We start from the raw sequence: 23,285 nt of genomic DNA on the forward strand, positions 1-23,285 counted from the left end.
CAATTACTGACACTACATTGTTTTATCCATTTGTATGTACAAGAAAAATGTGTAAAAACCCATCCCTATACAACATAATAATTACACTACAGTCGTAAGGAAAATCACTATAATGTATCATATATATATACATGCACATGTATACACATTATACAGTGGTTTTCAATCTGTGACTCACAAGCTATCATAGAACTAAGACTCCCAGCATGTCCTTACATCCACTATCAATAAATGCAATATTCAACAATTGCAACATCATTATTAATACAAAAGAAAGCACAAGATTTGCCACAGAAGTAGCAAAAAGAAAATCTTCTGTCTCTAAATGTATTTAGCTTTTATACAGTTACTAATGATAATATTAATAAATATGTATATGTATATATACATTGCATATTTGCATATAAATATATATATAGAGAGAGAGAGATAGATAGATAGACAGATAGATAGATAGATAGATAGATAGATAGATAGATAGATAGATAGATAGATAGATAGATAGATATCTCTGTATATATTTTCATTGGGATAATGACCCTTGTGGTTTGATCAGTCGAAACTAATGATCATCTGTCTTGGCTCAAGAAATTCTCTATCTATTCACAATTACAACAATAGTTAAAGAGATTGGGTTAAAAAACAATTGTTGCAGTACGTAATTTTTCGAGTCTGGGGATTCTGCATTGACTGGGGAAAAATTCCTTATAAATAGTAACATTTTATTTTCTAAAGCATAATAAAAGTAATCATTGGCCAGTTCTGTGACTCAGTAGTAGCCAGTGACATAAATGACCACTATTGCCTGTTGCTCTTGAGCTACTGTCATATCTAAGACACCCATGCAGACTAGTCCTCCTTTGCACATCGGGACTATTGCCTGTTTCTTTTGCCTACAGTGATCAGTAGAAGAATGATCAAGACCAGGATGCAATAAACATCTACACATAAAGATTGCTACTCACCGATTACTTATAAATCAGGTTAATTCATAGTCTAGTTTCTGTCTGCGATTTCCAGCTTCCACTACAACCCTAGTAATGTTATCCAGGAAAGTTAAGTGAATATTGTAAAGTCAGCATGTAGTTTTGGACTACGTCAGGCTATTTCTCAGAATAGAATTTGTGTCTGACCTCTAAAGGGATCAAGGCAGAAGAAATAGTAAGTTCATTTCACAGTCTAGCAGACTCACAAAATGGAAAGGATCATGTAGCTACCCAGTGCTCCACATGTTAGTGTCTGTCAAACTGCCTTCTGCAAGGATCATCATGCTTTTCATCCAGGCGGACCCGTAGGCTAACTGTCCATTTCAACAAGTCTCGTCATTATACTTTACAATGAACTTTCAATTAACCTCTGTTGCACTGTCAAGACATTGCATGCACAAGACATTTCATGCAATGAGATGCACAGATATCTTATTCTTTCAGTTGTAAGTGCTGACAATTAAAATTAGGAAGAAAAGATTATAGGCGTTGGACAAAAGTGCAAATGTCACGTCACTGTAGAATAAGTAATGAAAGGCCATATATATATATATTACTTACTGGCGTGCCTGGCCCGGTGTTTGTTAGGTCTGATGTGATCCTGCTGATCCTCTTCGCCTTGCTCTGAGTCTTCTACTGTGATTCCAAAGGAGACAGTAGAAGGAGGTTCCTCTGAGTGCCCTCCTTCCTCTACAGACTTATCACACCTCTCAGCAGGCAAAGAGTGGGACTCAAGTTTTCTAGCAGAGCAGTCTAAGATCAATTCAACTTTGGGGAACGTTGTTTCTTGTGCTTCTCTTAGTGGGATAATTTTTGGCTGCTGCTTGCCGGTTATCTGTAATGTTGTAGATGCCTTCTGAGTTGGTGTTGGAGATGCTGGAGCATCAACTTCACTTCTTTGTACAGTATGCTCTGTGTTAGAAGATATGTCAGCACCCAAAAGAGTGACAATAGGAACACCTCCAGTACTCAAGTGCATGTCTTGTGAGAGGGACAGCTGTAATTCCACCATAGCACCCTGTCGTCCTTCTTCTATTCTTCGCGTGATAGGAACGTCAATTGTTGTGTCACCTTGTGAAGTTTCGATAACTTTGGGAGTAATATTGTGGTACAAAAGGATATCTTTGTCTTTTTCTGCTTCCATCACACCCGAACCACACTCTATCGTTGGGTAAAAAGTCTGGCAGTCTGATTCAGAGATTTCATGTTCTCTGGATACAGATTCTGGACCTGTTTGGATCTGCAGAGTGGTACTTTCTTTGTATTCTTCCTTGTTGACATGTTCATCACCATTTTTATTTTCCTCTGACATTGTCTTACTTGATGACCTGTGATAAAAGTGAAAAATAATCACTCTGATGATTACATCTATTCTAAATATTTACACATACATATGATAAAATCACAGTTTTATCTGAGGTGGATCTAGCAGTTCTTGTAAACCAAGACTGAAGATGAACTACTGGAACGTCTGTACTTTATTGGCACAGGAGTAAAGAGGATTTTTCTGATATTGCATTTCTTTTTTAAATAAGAGAACCCCTTTATGCATAAAATATACCAACATTTCAACCCAACAATTTAAAATCAAATATAGGAACAAAACTTCTCCCCCAGTCTCCAGCATACAATTTTGTACAGTTAGTACGGGGTGAGTCAATTGGTGACAATTTACGTGGACCAGCCTCCTGAATGACAGTCTCAGCGCAGATTAGACTGAAAAATGTGACAAATTTATTAAAGGAGCACTTCCATCAGTTATTATCTCAATATATTGCAATCATCATATTATTCAGTACTGTGTACTGACAATTGCTCATTTTGCTTTTCTACCCAGTTATTTCTTCTCTATTCTCTGCCCTATGTAAAAAAGGAAGTCTCTTTTCCTTGCAACTCATGGCCCAGCTGCTCCCTCCTTCACCCTGCCAGGCTTTAGTAGTGACTTATGACTCATATAGGGAAAATTGACCTCCTGTTTCTACGTAGATCTTAGGCTATGTTCACAAGTTGCTTTTTTGCTGCTTTTTTCTGCAGCCAAAACCTGATTTCTTGGCAGTAAAAAAGTCACAGACAAAAAAGCAAGTTTGGCTGGCTTTTTTGCTGCTTTTCTTGCTGAGTTTTTTTTACTGCGTTTTTCAAGATCCCCATGTTTAGACTTGCTTCCACCATACAAGCATGCACAGATTTTTGTGGGCCCCAGGCAAAAGAGTCTCAGTGGGCCTCTTGAACACATACCATGATTAATGATGCACAGATATGGCAGAGAAATATAGGTATAGTACAATGCCACAGATTTCACTTACTTCTTTCATTACATGAGTGATATCAATTATAAATTCTGCAATAGCTCAGAAACCAGACAGTATAGTCCTCCATACAGCATTATGAGCACCACATAGTGCTCCATACAGAATATATAGGCCCCGGACTGGACCGCGACGCCCATCGGATCGGACCGAAGAGGGGAACGCCCCTGGGTGAGTATAATCTAACCTCTTTTTCTCATCTTTCAGGATACATCCAGGGCTTATCCAGAATCCTGTAGATAAGCCCCTGATGATGGTGGGCTTAGCTCACCTTCCATTTTGGGGGTGACAGGTTCCCTTTAAGTAGTGATGTTAGAATGTAGGTGAAAGATTAACTCTTCCCAGCAACAGACAAAGCGTTTTGCGTTTTAAAAGGCCTTACAAGATTCAATGGGGACATTCCAGAAATGAGCAGCCAGTCAATGAAGAACGGGAAGGGACTAAAACGGTCAGATGAGCCAGAAGAGGCACCACCTCAGAAGAGATAGAGCAATGGAAGAGTACACCTCAAGCAGATCGGGAGGGTTCCAATGCTGGTGAGAATGACAATGAAGCAGCAGCAAGTTATGAAGCAATCCAGGGTTGTTAGAGAGAGAGAGAGAGACAACCTGCGGTATGGCGTAGAACTCCTTTGGGGAACAGGAAGGTCCTATTGGAAGTGGCATGAAAAGGCAACAGGTCAGCACTCCGTGTTGAATTGTGGTGCTTGTGGAGGGAAAATGCAAATGGAGAAAAAAAGGTCCCCACACTCATATGTTGAATAATTGCTGTTTAACTCAATTCAGTGAATAGAAATCCAATTATACTAAATGGATTTCTATGCACTGAATTTAATTAAACAGTGCCTGGTGGGACCTTTTACTCCTAATGGAAGTGGCAGCTGGCACAGCAGTTGGATGAGGTGTGGCCAGGAGGACTAAAGAAACCGGAGGTCCCACCAGTGGTCCTGAGGCAGGAGCCGACCCCAAGGCAGAAGCAGCCATGTCAGTGCGGCCGAGCCTCTGAGGCAGGGTGATATGTTTGAAATCCCTGATAGAGACATGGCCAGTGAGTACCTCACAACCCTTCAAAGAGGTACTGATTTAGGAAGCGGCCCAAATACTCCTGCCACAGATGTATGTGGATGAGGAGCCCGTGGCTTCAAACCCCATAAAGGTCAATTGGGTGGTGGGAGTCATTGAAGGAAAGTCTGACAGAGAAGAGTCCTGGGCTTAAGAGCAGCCGCAGTAAAAAGTATGTTGACCGGAAGTGAAGGGTCTGCTCTGCAATGTCCCAGTTGTGGTCATTGCATATGAGAGCGATTGAAACTGTTCTATGTTCCTGAGGGCAGAGGAACCAGTATTGACTGGGACTCCTGGTGTTGGTAAATGATAGCTGAAGTTTTTGTGTTTTCCCCTCTGGTTTGTTTAATGCACGTTTGCACATGAATTAAGGTTCTGTGAATTGTTAATGGCTCCCAAACCCTTTTTGTCCCTAAAGACTGTGCACCTGGCACTCATGAACTCTGTCCTGTTTTCCCTGAACCCTGCCCCATGTTTTCCATGAACCAAATGGTCTGTGAGGCTACCACATGGGCAACATTGTGCACTTAGAGGGACTGTTGTTCACAAAAGAGGGTGTGGAGGAAACAGACGACCCAATGTTCCAGCCAGGTCAGAATTTTGTGGACTGTGCTTCTGGAATGCTGGAGCTGGTGATGTGTTGGCTAATGGGCCTCTAGTTGAAAGTACTTGGACACTCTGTGTTTGGTCCCAGATCAGTGGGATCGGGTCATGCGGACCCGTAGGAAATAATCCGATGTCCCTACTGGGTTGAAGGAAGTGGACTGTGCCCATGGACTGTTAGGCAGCTGTTGTTGTGTAGGTCTGAGGGCCGTTGTCTTAAATGAACTTGAACTCTGGTTTCCAGGGTCCCTTCCGAATGGGTCCTGGGACAGTGCTGACTGGGACCAGGGTCAGCGCTGACAGTAAAAAAGGACACTTTTATACCCCTGGAAGCAAAAAATTTTTTTTACTTGAAAGCATATTTTATGTGTTTGAGGTTTGCATTGTTTGTCTTGCAGGTTCCGGAATGATGGAGGATGGCCATGTTCAAAGAGGGGAGGAGTGTAAAGGTGTGAACAGTGATTGTCGTGTTCCTGTCCCTGAAGACAAGAATCACATAAAGTGAATAGTGTTATGCATTATTGTACATGTATTGTGATGTGTAAAGTGTGAACTATATCATGAGATTATAGGAATGTAATGTGTAACAATGCATAGTGTTTTAAGTAATGGTGCTGCTGTGTAGGTACTGTAAAGGTAATGCCTAGTGTGAGTAAGGTACACTCCAGCACAAGTACACAGGAAAAGCAATAGAATAAGATTTCGGACATAAGATAAAATGTGATAGGCATCGTAAGTGTAATATGCTTAGTGCATACTGTTAGAAGATAGTGACTGTAGTTAAGTAATGATTTTAGAATGTAGGTGAAAGGTTCAGTCTCTGGTGGCAAATTGAGTAAAGAGACAGTTAATATTTGGTCTTGCCCATAGTGGGAGATGTTAGGGCCAGTAAAAAGGAGATTGCTTCCTGTTTCTAGAGAGTTTGCTTATTAAGCGACAAGGTGAAGTCCAAGACCAACACACAAGGTTGAGTGGGCTGATAGCATAAGTAAAACATTGTTTTCCGTGGTACAAGGCCTTACAAGACTCAGTGGGGACATTCCAGTAATGTCCAGAGCCTACTGCCAGGGCGTCATGGAGCAGCAGTTTGACCACGGCTCTGGCACCTTGCATATGTGCACACAGAGCTTTTCTAAGGGCATACAATGTCTTTAAGATGCTAGTGGATCCTCAAGGTTTTCCTAGGCGAAGCTGCTTTAGGAAACAGCCGGAGATCTTTTTCCTGACGCAGCTTCATCGGTGGCGTTGCTACCACTTTTGTGCTGGTTCTGCCACTGGCGTATTTTTTCTAGAGTTTAAACTATAACTAGCAGAAGCCACCTGAGGAATGAATATACTACCTCTTTTAATCAGTTCATAGTTTCCAAACCCTGAAGTGGCTAAACGATTGAACATGGGCAGAGCAATGTCATCTTTACAATCCTGTACATTATGTTCATTTTTTGCAAGTGCTTTTTAGGCACGTTTTCTGTTGGATTCAAACAGAATTCAACCGAAAAAGACAGTATGTGCACACAATAACCAGGGTGGGTAAATCCAAGTTTTTTTAATGACATTTTCAGATGTCACAGTTTTGAAGATTTTTTTAAGCGTTTTTTCCCACTTGTATTTTTGCAGTCTGACTTGACATTGTCAAGTTTCAATACAATTCCACAGGGAATCAACATCAAAAAAAGTAACGTCACTTTTTTTTACCTCAGAAATTGTTTGGTTTTCTTATCCTGCAACATATACACTGAATAAGCTGCATGAACTCCAGACATAATATTGCTGTACATCCTTATTATCATCTACATAATAACCTGGTTTTCTCATTATTTATTCATTTTCCAGCACACCACCCTGTCATTAAAGAGGAAATGTCATAATAATGTTGGAGTTGCCCATTTGCAGAAGTTTTCTTGTCTTTATAGTAATAGGTCACATAAAGTATCTACATGTCAGTGTGTATTCCTGCTAAAGGATGCTGTTTGTAGTGGTCCTGCACTATCCCTTTTTTAGAAGTGTGAGTTTTAACTCATTCCAAAATAGGAGTTTGTACCTTAACCCCTTCACCCTCCAAGCCTGTTTTCACCTTGATAATTTTACAATTCTGACCATACATATATGCTAGCCACCTTAGGGAGAGACCCAAGTTGGGCTAAATGTAGCGGGACGAAAGAGACCGAAAAGCCCTCTACTTAAAGGAAATACATAGTGGATGCTTTCCTGAAACGGAAAGTACTTGCAAGCAGCATAATACAAAGAATAGCAGGTTTACCCAGAATCCTTTGCAGTAGGCGGAGCTATGCAAATCATCTCTTTCCACCCCTGTCTAATCCACAGCGCTTGGAACCGCCAAGCGTGCAATGCTGCGGATTAGTTTCTAAATTTACACAGCCAACCAATTCTGACCAGTGTCACTTTATGAGGTAATAACTTTGGAACGCTTCAACAGATCACAGTGATTCTGAGAATTTTTTCTTGCAATACATTGTACTTCACGATAGTGTTAAAATATGTTCGATATGACTTACGTAAACCAGAGAGTTATGTTACACAAAATAGGTAATAAATAACATTTACCACATGTCTACTTTCCATCTGCATCATTTTTGAAACATAATTTTTTTTGTTAGGAAGTTAGAAGGTTTAACGTTTTACACCTAAGGTGGTTTGCACGTTATTACCGGGCCAATTTTTACAATTCTGACACTGTCTCTTTATAGATAATAACTCTGGAACGCTTCAACGAATCCCACTGATTCTGAGAATGTTTATTCGAGATATACACCATGTTCCAAATTATTATACAAATTATATTTTTCTCTGATTTTCCTAAATGGTCGGTGCAAATGACAGTCAGTCTAATAAAAGTCATTAACCGTTAGAGTATACATCAAATTTTATTGAAGAAACCTCTCAATGATAATGGTATAATCTCCAAAATGAATAAAAACTCGACATGCACTATCCCAAATTATTAAGCACAGTAGAATTTCTATACATTTGATATGTTTTAAAGAACTGAAAATGGTCATTTGTGGAATTTGCAGCATTAGGAGGTCACATTCACTGAACAAAAAAAGCTATTTAACTCCAAAACCTCCTAACAGGCAAAGATACATGATAACATAGGAACCCTTCTTTTATATCACCTTCACAATTCTTGCATCCATTGAACTTGTGAGTTTTTGGAGACTTTCTGCTTGTATTTCTTTGCATGAAGTCAGAATAGCCTCCCAGAGCCGCTGTTTGGATGTGAACTGCCTCCCACCCTCATAGATCTTTTGCTTGATGATACTCCAAAGGTTCTCTATAGGTTGAGGTCAGGGGAAGATGGTGGCCACACCATGAGTTTATCTCCTTTTATGCCCATAGCAACCAATGACTCAGAGGTATTCTTTGCAGAATGAGATGGTACATTATTATGCATGAAGATGATTTTGCTCCTGAAGGCACGTGTCTGCTTTTTATACCATGGAAGAAAGTTGTCAGTCAGAAACTCTATATACTTTGCAGAGGTCATTTTCACACCTTCAGGAGCGTAAAGGGCCTTACCAGCTGTTCCGGCCAAAAACATGACTCCTCCACCTCCTTGCCGACGTCGCAACCTTGATGGGATATGGTGGCCAGCCACGAACCATCCACTACTCCATCCACCTGGACCATCCAGGGTTGCTCGACACTCATCAGTAAACAAGACTGTTTGAAAATTAGTCTTCATGTATGTCTGGGCCCACTGCAACCGTTTCTGCTTGTGAACACTGTTTGGGGGTGGCTGAATAGTAGGTTTATGCACCACAGCAAGCCTTTGAAGGATCCTACACCTTGAGGTTCGAGGGACTCCAGAGGCACTAGCAGCTTCAAATAATTGTTTGCTGCTTTGTAATGGTATTTTGGCAGCTGCTCTCTTAATCCAATGAATTTGTCTGGCAGAAACCTTCCTCATTATGCCTTTATCTGCATTACTTCTGTCTGTGCTCTGTTTCAGTCACAAATCTCTTCACAGTATGATGATCACTCTTTTCAGCAGCAGAGAGATCCTTTCTATAATGCTTAATAATGTGGAACATCATTTTTAAGTACAGACAATACAAAAAACACACACTGGTTGTGTGCACACCCCTGCCAGATAAAAATGAATAAACAGTACCAAGTAAGCATGCCGCGCTAGAGTGGGAATAGAGAGATTGTGACTATGTGTGAAACCTGAGTCACCTACCTCACAGATTATTAGTTGGTGTATCCACTGAGTTTAAGAGTTGGCTATTGAAATTGTGCTGTCAGTGCTGCCAGAACGAAAGCGGTGTCTGCAGTGCACAAGTTAAAGGGAGCGTCCTCCCGTGATGAAAAATTTCCATGCACGCTTGCAGCTGGTTGGATCAGCAGGCAGCCTCGATAGTGAGCGGGGGGCGTGGCTATACGGTGACATCACCTGTCTGTGAGACGGACACTAGCAGGGGTCAATCCGACGTGTTTCAAGGTAATCATCCCTATTTCTCAAGGTATGGCTCCCCTGCTAATACTGTTTGTTATATAGCCACGTTGCCTGATGCCGTGCACAGCATGAACCAGCCTACCAGCTGGGAAAGTCTACATTGCAAAAAAGCAAGAACCTGCCCGCTGATATACAACTTATGTTGCCTTCAAGGAGTAACTGAAACTCTGTACTCATAATAATGATAATACTACTACTAATGCCAATCTACCACCTAAATCCTGCCACTATATTATTACCAACCCATAACCTACTCTACCCAAAACCTGTTCTAGTTAAAACTTTAACCTTTAATTATAAGCCTTTTAAAAAACATTTAATATGTACTGGGTACCCTAATAAATATATATAAATTAAAATAAAAACACTCTTACTATGCTTAAAACACTCTTATAAATAACCATTCTAATTGCCACTGTATACTCTTCTGTCAATGTATAATGACCTTTGAAGAGCGCCTACTGACCATATACACTGGTCAAAAAAACCAAAAACATATAAAGATATATAAATATATTATCCCTAAAATATTTCCACTGCACAAAATATTAGAAAAAATATAAATATGCATATAAAAATAGCACGAATGCAAATTTAAAAATGCTAATACCACCATGATAAAACTACTCATGATAAAAAAAAACTACTTGTGATTAAAAAAAACCCTCCGCCTTACAGGGCATATAATTCAATTTCATAATTTAATCCCTTGGGGGCAAGACTGTCCAATGTGAAGATCCATTTGGATTCAACTCTTGACATATTCTTCAAATAGTCACCACCCATTAGGTTTTCCTTAACACTTTGAATCCCGCAGAAAGAAGTATGGCTACAAGAGCGGTTGTGGTTTTCTGAAAAATGTCGCGATAACGGGTGCCCCATAAAACCCTTGCTGATATTGTCAAGATGTTCTTTTATTCTTTCTGTAAGCCGCCTCTTTGTGTGACCCACATAGAGTTTGTCACACGGTCACCTTACTGTATATATAACTCCCTTGGAGTGGCAGGAGATATTATCTCTGATAATGAATGATTCGGTTCTATCTGCATTCCAGAATAACGTTTGAACCGATTGTTAACATTCTGTGCTCACACAACAAGAACACCTTCCACAGGTAAAAAATCCTATACTCATGGAATGCTGGTGCCCAGAAGCTTTATGCCCCATTGTACTCATTCCCATTTTAATGGTAGGGGCTAAAATACTCCCAATATTCTGTTGCCCTTCTATAAATGAACCTCGGATTGTCCGGTAATAGTTCTCCCACGCTCTTATCCTCTTTTAAAATGGACCAGTGTTTTTGGATAATACTAGTGAATCTCCTTCTATTTGCATGATATTGGGTGATAAAGGGCAAATTTCCAATTTCCTGTGCTATACTCGAAGTCTTGCCTGCTGATTTTACTCCATGAATTAAGTCTGTTCTCGTCAGAGTTTTTGCCTTCTTTCTCGCTTCCTCTTCCTTAAGGAATGGCGTGTGCTATCCCTTTTCTGTAAATTGACCCACCCACCAGATGCCCAGATTCTACATCATAATCATGATCCCTGGTACAATTACGTCTAATGCGTGAGAACTGACTTTTTGGGATAATGCCGGTAGATGGCAACTGTCTGTGTGTATGTAACTGTTACAATCCACCTCCTTATGATAACATTTGGTAGATAGCCTATTATCATCCACATAAATATTCAAATCCAAAAAGTTTACATGGGTGTTGCTGAGTGAAAATTGCAAACTGCCGTTGCAGTGACCAGTACGCTCTAGGAACCAATACGTTGTAGTGATCAGTACCTTATAGTGACTAGTACATTATGCCCAGCTCATGCTTCTGGAAACATGCACCTGTAAGTTAGGCGGGTTCAAATATTTTCAGAAATTCCAAACATGTGGATGCTATATATGGTTTACGTACACTGTGCGGTTCAGAAGGGAGGGGGGCAATTGGATTTGGTAGCACAGTATCATGGAACATGGAAGCTCCTATATTTCCGTTAACAGATGATGAATCTGAGTGGGGACTTACATTTTTGTAGATTAAGTTCAAGCTTTTGTTATGAACATTTTGCATAACATTTGGGATCACATTTATAAGGCACACTATGCTGAGCACTTACTTTAGGGGTTTCCATCTAAATCTCTGAGTGATGTGATTTAGATGACACACCCGAGGGATCCATTCACTATAATGAGCCAGCAGAGTTACTCTGGACTCCCTCTGGCCTCTGGTCAGTGGTGTCCTTCTTGTCAGAAGTGCACAAAACTGTGGCCGACGACACTTTTATGCATGCCTAAAAAGATGGACAACGCAGGATCACAGGTCCTATGGCATCCACAGTTCCTCCATCTGCCTCGTTAGAGGGAATCTTCCAACGAGGGTTCGGTCTGAATCATGTATTTCAGAGATTTACATGGGATCCAAGAAGTATCGTTTCTCCTTGCGGTGAGTGACCTGTTAAGCATATCGAGGTGAGGAGACTTAAAGCCGCAATGCTTCTCTGGGAAATATGCAAATTGTTTCTTCAGAGAGGAAGAGGACTAGAACTCTAGTGCCACATATTGGAAGTAGCAATCCTAACAATCAATGTCGACCCTTTAATGAGCCTTGTCACATGACTTAGGATAAAAGCCAAACCAGAATCTCAATTTGCAGACACTGTGTTTCGGAGTACTGCCCCTCGTCAGTGCAAAGTGGAGACAGTGTCTGCAAATTGAGATTCTGGTTTGGCTTTTATCCTAAGTCATGTGACAAAGCTCATTAAAGGGTCGACATTGATTGTTAGGATTGCTACTTCCAGAGGTGGCACTAAAGTTCTTGTCCTCTTCCTCTCTGAAGAGACAATTTGCAGAGATTCACATGGAAACCTTGGTGTAAACGGTCGGCACAGAATGCAGGATAAAAGAGAGCCCAGCCTTACTGCGATTTTTTGGGAGTCAGAATGAAGAAATCAACAGCTGGTGAAGAATTCGTTTTATGTATTTTTTGCGCTGTTCCTTGTGCTGTATAAGTGATATGACGACTTTATTCTTCGGGTCGGTGCAGTTACGGAGATACCATATTTATATAGCTTTTTAGTGTATGACAGCAGCCAAACATAAAAAACGCTTTTTATTGAAAAAACTAGGCATCCTCATATTTTGAGAGCTATAATTTTTCCATATTTCGGCAGGCTTGTGAGGGCTTGCTTTTGCAGGTTGAGTTGATGTTTTTATTGGTACCATTTTCAGACACATGACATTTTTTGATTGCTTTCTGTTATGATTTTTCGGATACAGAATGAACAAAAACCAGCAATTCAGGATTTAATTTTTTTTATGTTGTTCCACGGGTGGTAAAATTGATAAGGCAGTTTTATTCTTCGAGTCAGTACAATTACAGTGATACCTCGTTTATATAATTTTTTTTAAGCTTAATATAGAAAAAAAATATTATTTTTGCAATGCTTTATAATGAAATTAACTAACTTTTTATTTTTCATCTGATGTAGTTATATGACAGATTGTTTTTTTGCGGGACAACATGATGTTTTCAGCTGTGCCATTTTCATTTATATTTGTTTTTAATTCTGTTTTATTCTACTTTTTGTTTGGCAGTATGATGATAAACCATTGTTTTTTGCCTAGTTTTTTAATTTTTTATGGTGTTTATTAATGGGGTTAACTAGTGGGCCAGTTTTACAGGATGGGTCATTCTGGACGTAGCGATACCAAATATGCATACTTTTATTGTTTATATATTTGTTTTCCATGAAAATATTTATTCATAGATACAACATATTTTTAGTTTATATACTGTATATACTAGATGGAGGCCCAATGCTATCGCATCGAGAGGGCGGTAATGTCATGATGGGGGCAGGCTTTGAGAATCTCTCTCACCCACCTATCCACTCTCTCTTTCACTATGTGCTGACTTCCTTCTCCCATCTGTGCTCTCTTCTTTGACCTGTCTACCCCATGTGCTATCCCCCTTTCTCCTTCCTGTGCTGTGTTCTCCCCTCGTGTGCTGTCCCATTTGAGCCGTCTCTCCCCCTGTGCTCTGTCTCTCTCACCCCTGTGCTTTTTGATAGCAGAGGATACATTTTGTGAGGTAAAATGTTGTTTAAAAACAGTCAGTGGGGGGGCGTGGCTTCGATCTCTGGCTATGTGAGACGTGCGATCAGGGAGCTCCTGAGGTAAAAACCTCCAATCCAACTTTAATCCCTACTTTTACAAACCATCCACACAATTTTATATGGGTGATTGATACAGCCTTCCCCCAGGCTTATTTTAGACCAAAAAGAACAAAAATTGGCCCTTCACCCAGGAAGATTTATTTACCTCATGGCAATCTGAGGCCTACTAGGAGCGTGTGAGGACAGCCATTGCCACCATCAACAACAGTGTCTTCAACCCTGGAGCACACTCCTGCCCGTAGCACAGACCCGGAAGCCTTCGCCACTGCAGAGAACACAAGCAGACGGCTGCAGCTCTTGACATCGACGCTGCGGTGAACAGGGACGCCATCGCTGCACCCGAATACAAGATCAGGATTCCCCTCCGGACCACCAGCAGGACCACCAGCAGAGAGGACACTCCGGACACCGAACATCAACGCTGCGGTGAGGCCTTGCAGTGATTTCCCACCCCCCTGCTACCAGAGGAATATCGGTTTCCTTCACGTTTTCCCGCCATTCTGCCTTCCAGTCAATTCAGGTACACTCGACCACACTGAGGTGCCATTAATACTCCGGCTGTACCCCGCTTAATATACCCGAACTCAGAGTCCACACTTGTGGCTCCATTAACTTATCATACCTCCCTGGGGCTGTGGGCTGTTAAATCTGCCAAAGGAGGCATGTTATTTGCATATTTTATGTTACATTAACAATACTTCTCAGGGTAAGCTGGGCCTTATGGTCCCCATCTCCCTTCAGCTTCAGCTTGCTTATTTTTGCTAACTTCACCTTATCAGGGTACTAACCCAAGATAGTTGCTATACTATAGCATTTTTTCTCAGGGCTTGCTGTGCCCTGTGGTACTCCTTCTAACAAAGGATCTGCAGGTCATCTGCTGTACTAAATCACACTGGGGCTGTTGAATAACCAGTACTCTCTCACCCCTGATACAGGAGTACTATAAACAGCACTGGCAAGGCCTTTGGTAGCAGGCCATACGTTTAAACTACAGCAGCGTTTTTCAGGGCTTGCTGCGCCCTGTGGTACCCCCCCTTCTCACAGTCTTCCAACAAAGGAACTGGACATTTGCTATACTAAACCTCCCTGGGGCTTTGGGAAAACAAATACCCTCTCTCCCCTGATATAGGAGCACTATAAACAGTCCGTAGCAAGGCCTTTGGTATCAGGCCACACGTTTATACTACAGCGGTGTTTATCAGGGCTTGCTGTGCCTTGTGCTACCCCTCTTTCCACAGTCTGCATTCCAACAAAGGAATTGGTAAATCCCCCCCCCCTCGGGGCTGTGGGAAAACAAATACCCTCTCACCCCTGATACAGGAGCACTATAAACAGACCTTGGCAAGGCCTTTGTTATCAGGCCACAAGTTTATACTACAGCAACGTTTTTCAGAGCTTGCTGCGCCTTATGGTTTCCCTGCTCCACAGTCTTCTCAGACTAGAGAATTCTTTTACATCTACTGTACTCTCTCTACAGGCTCCTGACCCTAACCTCTGGAGAGGTAGATTACTACTGAATACACTTGCTTAAATTCATGTTTATTTTTGCTGCAATATATTTTCTTTTCTTTTCTTCCCTCCTGACAGGATTTGATAAGATCTAATTGTAATAAATTACTATCAGTACTCTGCTTTTTCTCAACAGGTTTAAATATCTGTGTAACTTCTGTAAGCATATTTGATAGTTATTATTGACGAAGATACTCTGTATAGAATCATCACCATGGGGAAAAAAGAGGGAACCATTCCTAAATCTAACATTCCCCAACTCTCTAAGCAAACCAAAACGCAAGGAGAGGAAAGAATACATTACCACTGCTACTCTCCAGTGGACAAGGTTAACACTTTGAGCCCTGAAAAATCCAGATCCCCCATAAGAGATGAGAGAAAAACCTATAATACCCCTCAAAAATAAAAAAAATTGAATCCTCCAAAATTACCTCAGATAGAGGGTCAACCTGAAAGTATGGACTCATCTCAGTCCAACAAAAGAAAAGAACGAGAGGAGGAGAGACAAAAAATCTCCACACCATCTCAAGGAACAGAACAAGGGGAAGAAGATTACTCCAGCTTTAGTGAATCTTCCCCTAACACTAAGTCCACTAAAAAATAAACTCAAGTTAGACAATGACCAAGATACAACCCCACCGAACTTATTGGCCACAAACCCTAATCAAATCTCCTCCCTCAGCAACAACACTACTACTGAGGCATACAGTATATGCTTAATCTAGCTAACAAAATAAAAGAAAATATGTTAAAAAGCTTCGACATCCAAGCCAAACGGTTTGAAACCACTCTTGAACAACTTAACATTAAAATCTCTGATCATGAAACAAGAATTGATGCAGTAGAAAAAACTACTACAAAATCCTCCAATATTATCCATGATCTATTTTCAGAGGTCAAAAGGCTAAAAATCAAATTGGCTGACATAGAAGACCGTAATCGCAGGAATAACGTAAAAATCCGAGGTATTCCGGAACATATCCACACAGACAACCTCTTAAACCATTTAAAAAAGCTATTCCTACTCTATCAGACTCAGATCTAATCATAGATAGAATCCACAGACTCCCAAAACCCCCAAAAATTGCACCAGATATCCCCAGAGATGTAATTCTCAGAATTCATTTCTACAACACCAAGGAAAGAATATTGCAATACTTAACAAATGAAAAAACCTTTCCAGAGCCTTATAACAACCTCAAAATATTTGCGGACTTGTCCAAGGAGACACTGGATTCCAGGAAAACGTTTAATGCTATTACCTCCACACTCAGAGACAAAAATATCCCATATAGATGGGGATTCCCTCTCAAACTCCTAGTTTTTTCAAATGGAAAAACCATTCCAATCTTCACACCTGAAGAAGGCCAAAAATTTATTGCCTCATTAAAAGACAACCCCTCACATAGAGGTTACCGTTGAAAATACATAGGACATGGTCATGATCTTGTCTTTGAACTTTCGGTTTAGATAATTCATTCATCATAAGCTGTTATTACATATGGTTTGCTTCCCTATACAAGAGGTTAATTTTCTTCTTCCTCAGTTCCCGTTTAGTTCATACCCCCAGGAAGAAGATATATCCCACTGTGAGTGGGTTCTTTGTATTAAACAAACTTCTCAATTGTTGGTGTATTCTATACACCCCATTTTTGAATTGTAAATATTTAATTCATTTATAGGTGTACCACATACACCTTAATTCTTGATCAATAGAGGTACGTTCTAGTATTGACCAGTGAGACTTTTATTTCTACTTTAACTTCCACTTTCCCCAACTCTTTCTACAGAAGACACTATAAACATGAACCTTAAAATCATGACATACAATATTAAAGGACTCAACAGTCCTAGGAAAAGATTTTCCCTATGGAGAGAACTTGAAAACTCTTAAACAGACATAATATGTGTCCAAGAGACCAAATTTAAAAATGAAGACCACCCAAAATTTGAACACAAAAATTTCCCACATATATACCAATCTAACAATTCAAAAAAGAAAGCGGGGGTAATGACAATAATAAAAAACTCGATCCCATTTGAATTTATTGAAGAAGTCAAGGACAATAAAGGCAGATACCACATCTTAATTTGCCGTATTAACAACATAACCTGCACAATCGCCAACATCTATGCTCCTAATAAAAACCAAAAAACATTTCTAAATAAATTCATTAAAAAATTCGACCAAAACAAAAAAGGTATACCCATTATACTGGGAGACTTTAACTCCACCCCAGACCACCTCTTTGGCTCTTCTTCCAAAAAGAGACCACAAACAGGAGATCTCAACTCTTGGCTGTTCCAGAATGAGCTCTACGATACATTTCGATGTATCAACGCCTCTTCCATTGAATACTCCTTCTTCTCAGAGACTCATCAATCAGCGTCCAGAATAGACCTAATTATCGCCGACGTCTTTACTTTGGCGAGGTTTACAAAAATTTAGATAAAAGACAGAACAATTTCAGATCATTCCCCGGAGGTTGGAGAGCTCGTTCTGGGACCCCCAATAAACAACAAAACTCTGTGGAAATGTAACTCTAATATAATCAACAACACCATACATAAATCCTCAATAGAATCCTCGATTAAACTGTACTTTAAAGAAAATTGTTCTGACTCCACTAACCCCATCATTAGATGGTGTGCCCACAAGGCAGTGATTAGAGGTTTGCTGATCCAGATTTCTTGCAGAAAAAAGAAAGAAAAAAGGGCGGAAACAGAAAGAAACCAATCTCTTCTAAAAAATAAAATTAATGAACAAATTGCACTCCCCTCCCCTTCTTCTACGTTACAGTCTGAAATATCGAAATTGACACAAGACCTAAAATTACTATTATTCTCCCCTTATAAAGCAGCAGTCAAAAACTCTAAATATAAATTGTATACATCTTTAAACAAGCTCACTAAATGTATGTGCAATCGCATTAAAAAAAGAAGGCTTCATAACAGAATTGACAAAATAAAAAATTCAAAAGGAACAACACTATCCCACCCCCAAGACATAGTAAATGAATTTGCAAAATTCTACGAGAAGCTATATAACATCAACCCCCCCCCCCAAAAAAAACCCTCCCAACTCCACCAAGATGCCATAACCTCATTCCTTTCTTCAATCAACCTCCCAAAAATAACAACGGAAGACAAGTCAATCCTATCAGCTCCCTTTGATTTAGAGGAGATAGAGGATTGTATTAAGCAACTAAAGCCATCAAAATCCCCTGGTCCCGATGGCTTTGGCAACGATTATTATAGACCTTTCTACAAAACTCTCTCCCCCATCTCTTGCAATTATTTAACATGCGTGTGGCTCCAAGTATTGCTGTGCGGCCGCACGCTCCGCTCTGGAGCTTGGTTTTAACCTGTGAGACTCGGCCGTATCTCGCTGTGTGTGACCCCAGCCTCAAAAGGAAGAACATAATTTAGTCCTCATCGATTTTTATGTACGTGTTGTATGTGTGGTTTCATGGATAGAACACGTACCCATTATAGTCAATAAGCTATTCACAAGTCCATAATTTTTCGCTAACAATGTGTCTGTGGAAATATCATGGAGACATGTCTGATATTGGCCTGAGTAATCTATACATATAATTGTCTAAGGTCCACTTCCGTCGGTTTGTTTGTTTGTCTGTTTTTCTGTCACGGAAATTCTGCCTCACTGATTGGTCATAGTAACATAGTAACATAGTAACATAGTTAGTAAGGCCGAAAAAAGACATTTGTCCATCCAGTTCAGCCTATATTCCATCATAATAAATCCCCAGATCTACGTCCTTCTACAGAACCTAATAATTGTATGATACAATATTGTTCTGCTCCAGGAAGACATCCAGGCCTCTCTTGAACCCCTCGACTGAGTTCGCCATCATCAGTCATGGCCAGCTGGGCGCGACCAATCAGTGACAGGCACAGTCCGGCCGTGAATTGGCCCCTCCCTACTCCCCTCCAGTCAGTGCCCCTTCCATACTCCCCTCGAGTGAGCGCCCACATAGTGTTTTAGCAGTCCGTTAAACGGACTGCGTTACACCGTGGCATAACGTGGTATAACGCAGTCCGTTAATGCTGCCATTAACCCTGTAAGTGTGACCAACCTTTTACTATTGATGCTGCCTATACAGCATCAATAGTAAAAACATATAATGTTAAAAATAATAATAATAAAAAAACTCATTATATTCTCACCTTCCGGCGTCCGCAGCAGCCTTTCCCGCTCCTCGCGACGCTTTGGTCCCAAGAATGCATTGCGGCAATGACCCCAGATGACGTAGCAGTCTCGTGAAACCGCTACATCATCACGGGTTATTGCCACAAGGCATTACTGGGAATGGAACGGAGCGTCGCGAGGAGCATCGCTAAAGGCCTGGGCTGGATCCGGGGTGCGCCGGAAGGTGAGTATATAACTATTTTTTATTTTATTTATTTTTTTAACAGGGATATGGTGCCCACATTGCTATATATTATTTGTGCTGTGTTATATACTATGTGGGCTGTGTTGTGTTATATACTGCATGGGCTGTGTTATATACTGCTTGGGCTGTGTTATATACTGCGTGGGCTGTGTTATATACTGCGTGGGCTGTGCTATATACTACGTGGGCTGAGCTATATACTACGTGGGCTGAGCTATATACTACGTGGGCTGTGTTATATACTACGTGGGATGTGTTATATACTACACGGGCTGTGTTATATACTACGTGGGCTGTGTTATATACTGCATGGACTGTGCTATATACTACGTGGGTTGTGCTATATACTACGTGGGCTGTGTTATAAACTGCGTGGGCTGTGCTATATACTACGTGGGCTGTGCTATATACTACGTGGGTTGTGCTATATACTACGTGGGCTGTGCTATATACTATGTGGGCTGTGTTATATACTGCGTGGGATGTGCTATATACTACGTGGCTGTACTATATGCTACGTGGCTGTGCAGTATACTACGTGGCTGTGCAATATACTACGTGGCTGTGCTATATACTACGTGGCTGTGTTATACTACGTGGCTGTGCTATATACTACGTGGCTGTGCTATATACTACGTGGCTGTGCTATATACTATGTGGCTGTGTTATACTACGTGGCTGTGCTATATACTACGTGGCTGTGCTATATACTACGTGGGCTGTGTTATATGCTACGTGGGCTGTGAGACTCTTTCACCTGGGGCCCTCAAAAACCTGGAGCTGGCCCTGGCTTCACTGATTGGTCGCGCCCGGCCAGCCATGAACAATCAGCGACAGAAGCAGTCTGGCCGTGAATTGACGTGGGATTTGAACTGTTGTGAATTCTGTTGTCGGGCTCCCTCCTGTGGTCATGAATGGTACTTCGGCTGGTTCTGTCCATGGACTTCCTCTGGTGGGTGTTTCTGAGTTTCACAGGTGACGAGGTTAATTTGTTAGCTGCTGCTCTTTTTAACTCCACTTAGATCTTTGCTCCATGCCACCTGTCAATGTTCCAGTATTGGTCTGTTCACTCCTGGATCGTTCTTGTGACCTGTCTTCCCATCAGAAGCTAAGTTCCAGCTTGTATTTCTTTGGTTTGCTATTTTTCTGTTCAGCTTGCTATTTAATTTGTTGCCTTGCTTGCTGGAAGATCTGGGACGCAGAGGGAGCGCCTCCGCACCGTGAGTCGGTGCGGAGGGTCTTTTTGCGCCCTCTGCGTTGTCTTTTTGTAGGTTTTTGTGCTGACCGCAAAGTAACCTTTCCTATCCTCGGTCTGTTCAGTAAGTCTGGCCTCACTTTACTAAATCTATTTCATCTCTGTGTTTGTATTTTCATCTTTACTCACAGTCATTATATGTGGGGGGCTGCCTTTTCCTTTGGGGAATTTCTCTGAGGCAAGGTAGGCTTTATTTTTCTATCTTCAGGGCTAGCTAGTTTCTTAGGCTGTGCTGAGTTGCATAGGGAGCGTTATGCGCAATCCACGGCTATTTCTAGTGTGTTTGATAGGTTTAGGGATTGCGGTCAGCAGAGTTCCCACGTCCCAGAGCTTGTCCTTGTTATCAGTAACTATCAGGTCATTCCGTGTGCTCTTAACCACCAGGTCCATTATTGTCCTGACCACCAGGTCATAACATTGAACCACGCTTCGCTAATTGGTTGACCGAATCCTGTGTATTCATTGCATTATTCTGAAATCTTCATAAATAAACTACCGTATATACTCGAGTATAAGCCGACCCGAGTATAAGCCGACCCCCCTAATTTTGCCACAAAAAACTGGGAAAACTTATTGACTCGAGTATAAACCTAGGGTGGAAATGCAGCAGCTACCGGTGAATTTCAATAATAAAAATAGATCATTATTTCCCCATAGCTGTGCCATATAGTGCTCTGCGCCGTTCATTATTGCCCTATAGCTCTGCCCCATATAGTGCTCTGCACCGTTCATTATTGCCCTATAGCTGTGCCCCATATAGTGCTCTGCACCGTTCATTATTGCCCTATAGCTGTGCCCCATATAGTGCTCTGCACCGTTCATTATTGCCCTATAGCTGTGCCCCATATAGTGCTCTTGCACCGTTCATTATTGCCCTATAGCTCTGCCCTATATAGTGCTCTGCACCGTTCATTATTGCCCTATAGCTCTGCCCCATATAGTGATCTTGCACCGTTCATATTGCCCCATAACCTTTCCTATCCTCGGTCTGTTCAGTAAGTCGGGCCTCACTTTGCTAAATCTATTTCATCTCTGTGTTTGTATTTTCATCTTTACTCACAGTCATTATATGTGGGGGGCTGCCTTTTCCTTTGGGGAATTTCTCTGAGGCAAGGTAGGCTTTATTTTTCTATCTTCAGGGCTAGCTAGTTTCTTAGGCTGTGCCGAGTTGCATAGGGAGCGTTAGGCGCAATCCACGGCTATTTCTAGTGTGTTTGATAGGTTTAGGGATTGCGGTCAGTAGAGTTCCCACGTCCCAGAGCTCGTCCTTATTATCAGAAACTATCAGGTCATTCCGTGTGCTCTTAACCACCAGGTCCATTATTGTCCTGACCACCAGGTCATAACAGTACAGGTGGACAAAAGTACTAATGCATCTCAATAGAGGGATAAGAGAAGTTCTGAGACCATTTTTTTTTCTTTGCAGTGCGTTTTGTCTCTATTTTCCCCTTTACCTCTGGGTGGTTCAGGACACTGGTGTAAACATGGACATTCAAGGTTTGTCCTCTTGGATGGATAATCTCACTACAAGGATACAAAACATTCAAGATTTTGTGGTTCAGAATCCGATGTCAGAGCCTAGGATTCCAATTCCTGATTTGTTTTTTGGTGATAGATCTAAGTTCTTGAATTTCAAAAATAATTGTAAATTGTTTCTTGCCTTGAAACCTCGCTCCTCAGGTGACCCTGTTCAACAAGTAAAGATCATTATTTCTTTGTTACGTGGTGACCCTCAAGACTGGGCATTTTCCCTTGCGCCAGGAGATCCGGCATTGCGTGATGTTGATGCGTTTTTCCTGGCGCTTGGATTGCTTTATGACGAACCTAATTCAGTGGATCAGGCAGAGAAAATCTTGCTGGCTCTGTGTCAGGGTCAGGATGAAGCGGAGATATATTGTCAGAAGTTTAGAAAGTGGTCTGTGCTCATGAATGAAATGAATGGAATGAATGTGCCCTGGCAGCAATCTTCAGAAAGGGTCTCTCTGAAGCCCTTAAGGATGTCATGGTGGGGTTTCCCATGCCTGCTGGTCTGAATGAGTCTATGTCCTTGGCCATTCAGATCGATCGACGCTTGCGTGAGCGTAAAGCTGTGCACCATTTGGCGGTACTATCTGAGCATGGGCCTGAGACTATGCAATGTGATAGGACTTTGACCAGAGCTGAACGGCAAGAACACAGACGTCGGAATGGGCTTTGCTAATTTTTATTGGCGCTTCATCGCTAATTTTTCTACTGTTGCTAAACCGTTGACTGATTTGACCAAGAAGGGTGCTGATGTGGTCAATTGGTCTTCTGCGGCTGTAGAGGCTTTTCAGGAGTTGAAGCGTTGTTTTTCTTCTGCCCCTGTGTTGTGCCAGCCAGATGTTTCGCTTCCGTTTCAGGTTGAGGTTGATGCTTCTGAGATTGGAGCAGGGGCTGTTTTGCGCAAAGAAGTTCTGAGGGCTCGGTGATGAAGCCATGTGCTTTCTTTTCTAGAAAGTTTTTGCCTGCTGAGCGT

The 23,285-nt window shown here is 41.3% G+C and overlaps 1 protein-coding gene across 1 annotated transcript in view; it reads right to left on the reverse strand.

Annotated features, from left to right (window-relative positions):
- SYNPO2 (synaptopodin 2) overlaps positions 1-23,285 on the reverse strand; it is a 353,426-nt gene that overhangs the window by 66,799 nt on the left and 263,342 nt on the right. Inside the window, exon 3 of the mRNA XM_069743750.1 lies at positions 1,548-2,314. Within this exon, the coding sequence (XP_069599851.1) occupies positions 1,548-2,314 (767 nt within the window). The remainder of the gene's footprint in view (positions 1-1,547; positions 2,315-23,285) is intronic.

Source organism: Ranitomeya imitator, chromosome 1 (assembly GCF_032444005.1).
Source record: "Ranitomeya imitator isolate aRanImi1 chromosome 1, aRanImi1.pri, whole genome shotgun sequence".
In the NCBI taxonomy this organism is placed as follows: domain Eukaryota; kingdom Metazoa; phylum Chordata; class Amphibia; order Anura; family Dendrobatidae; genus Ranitomeya; species Ranitomeya imitator.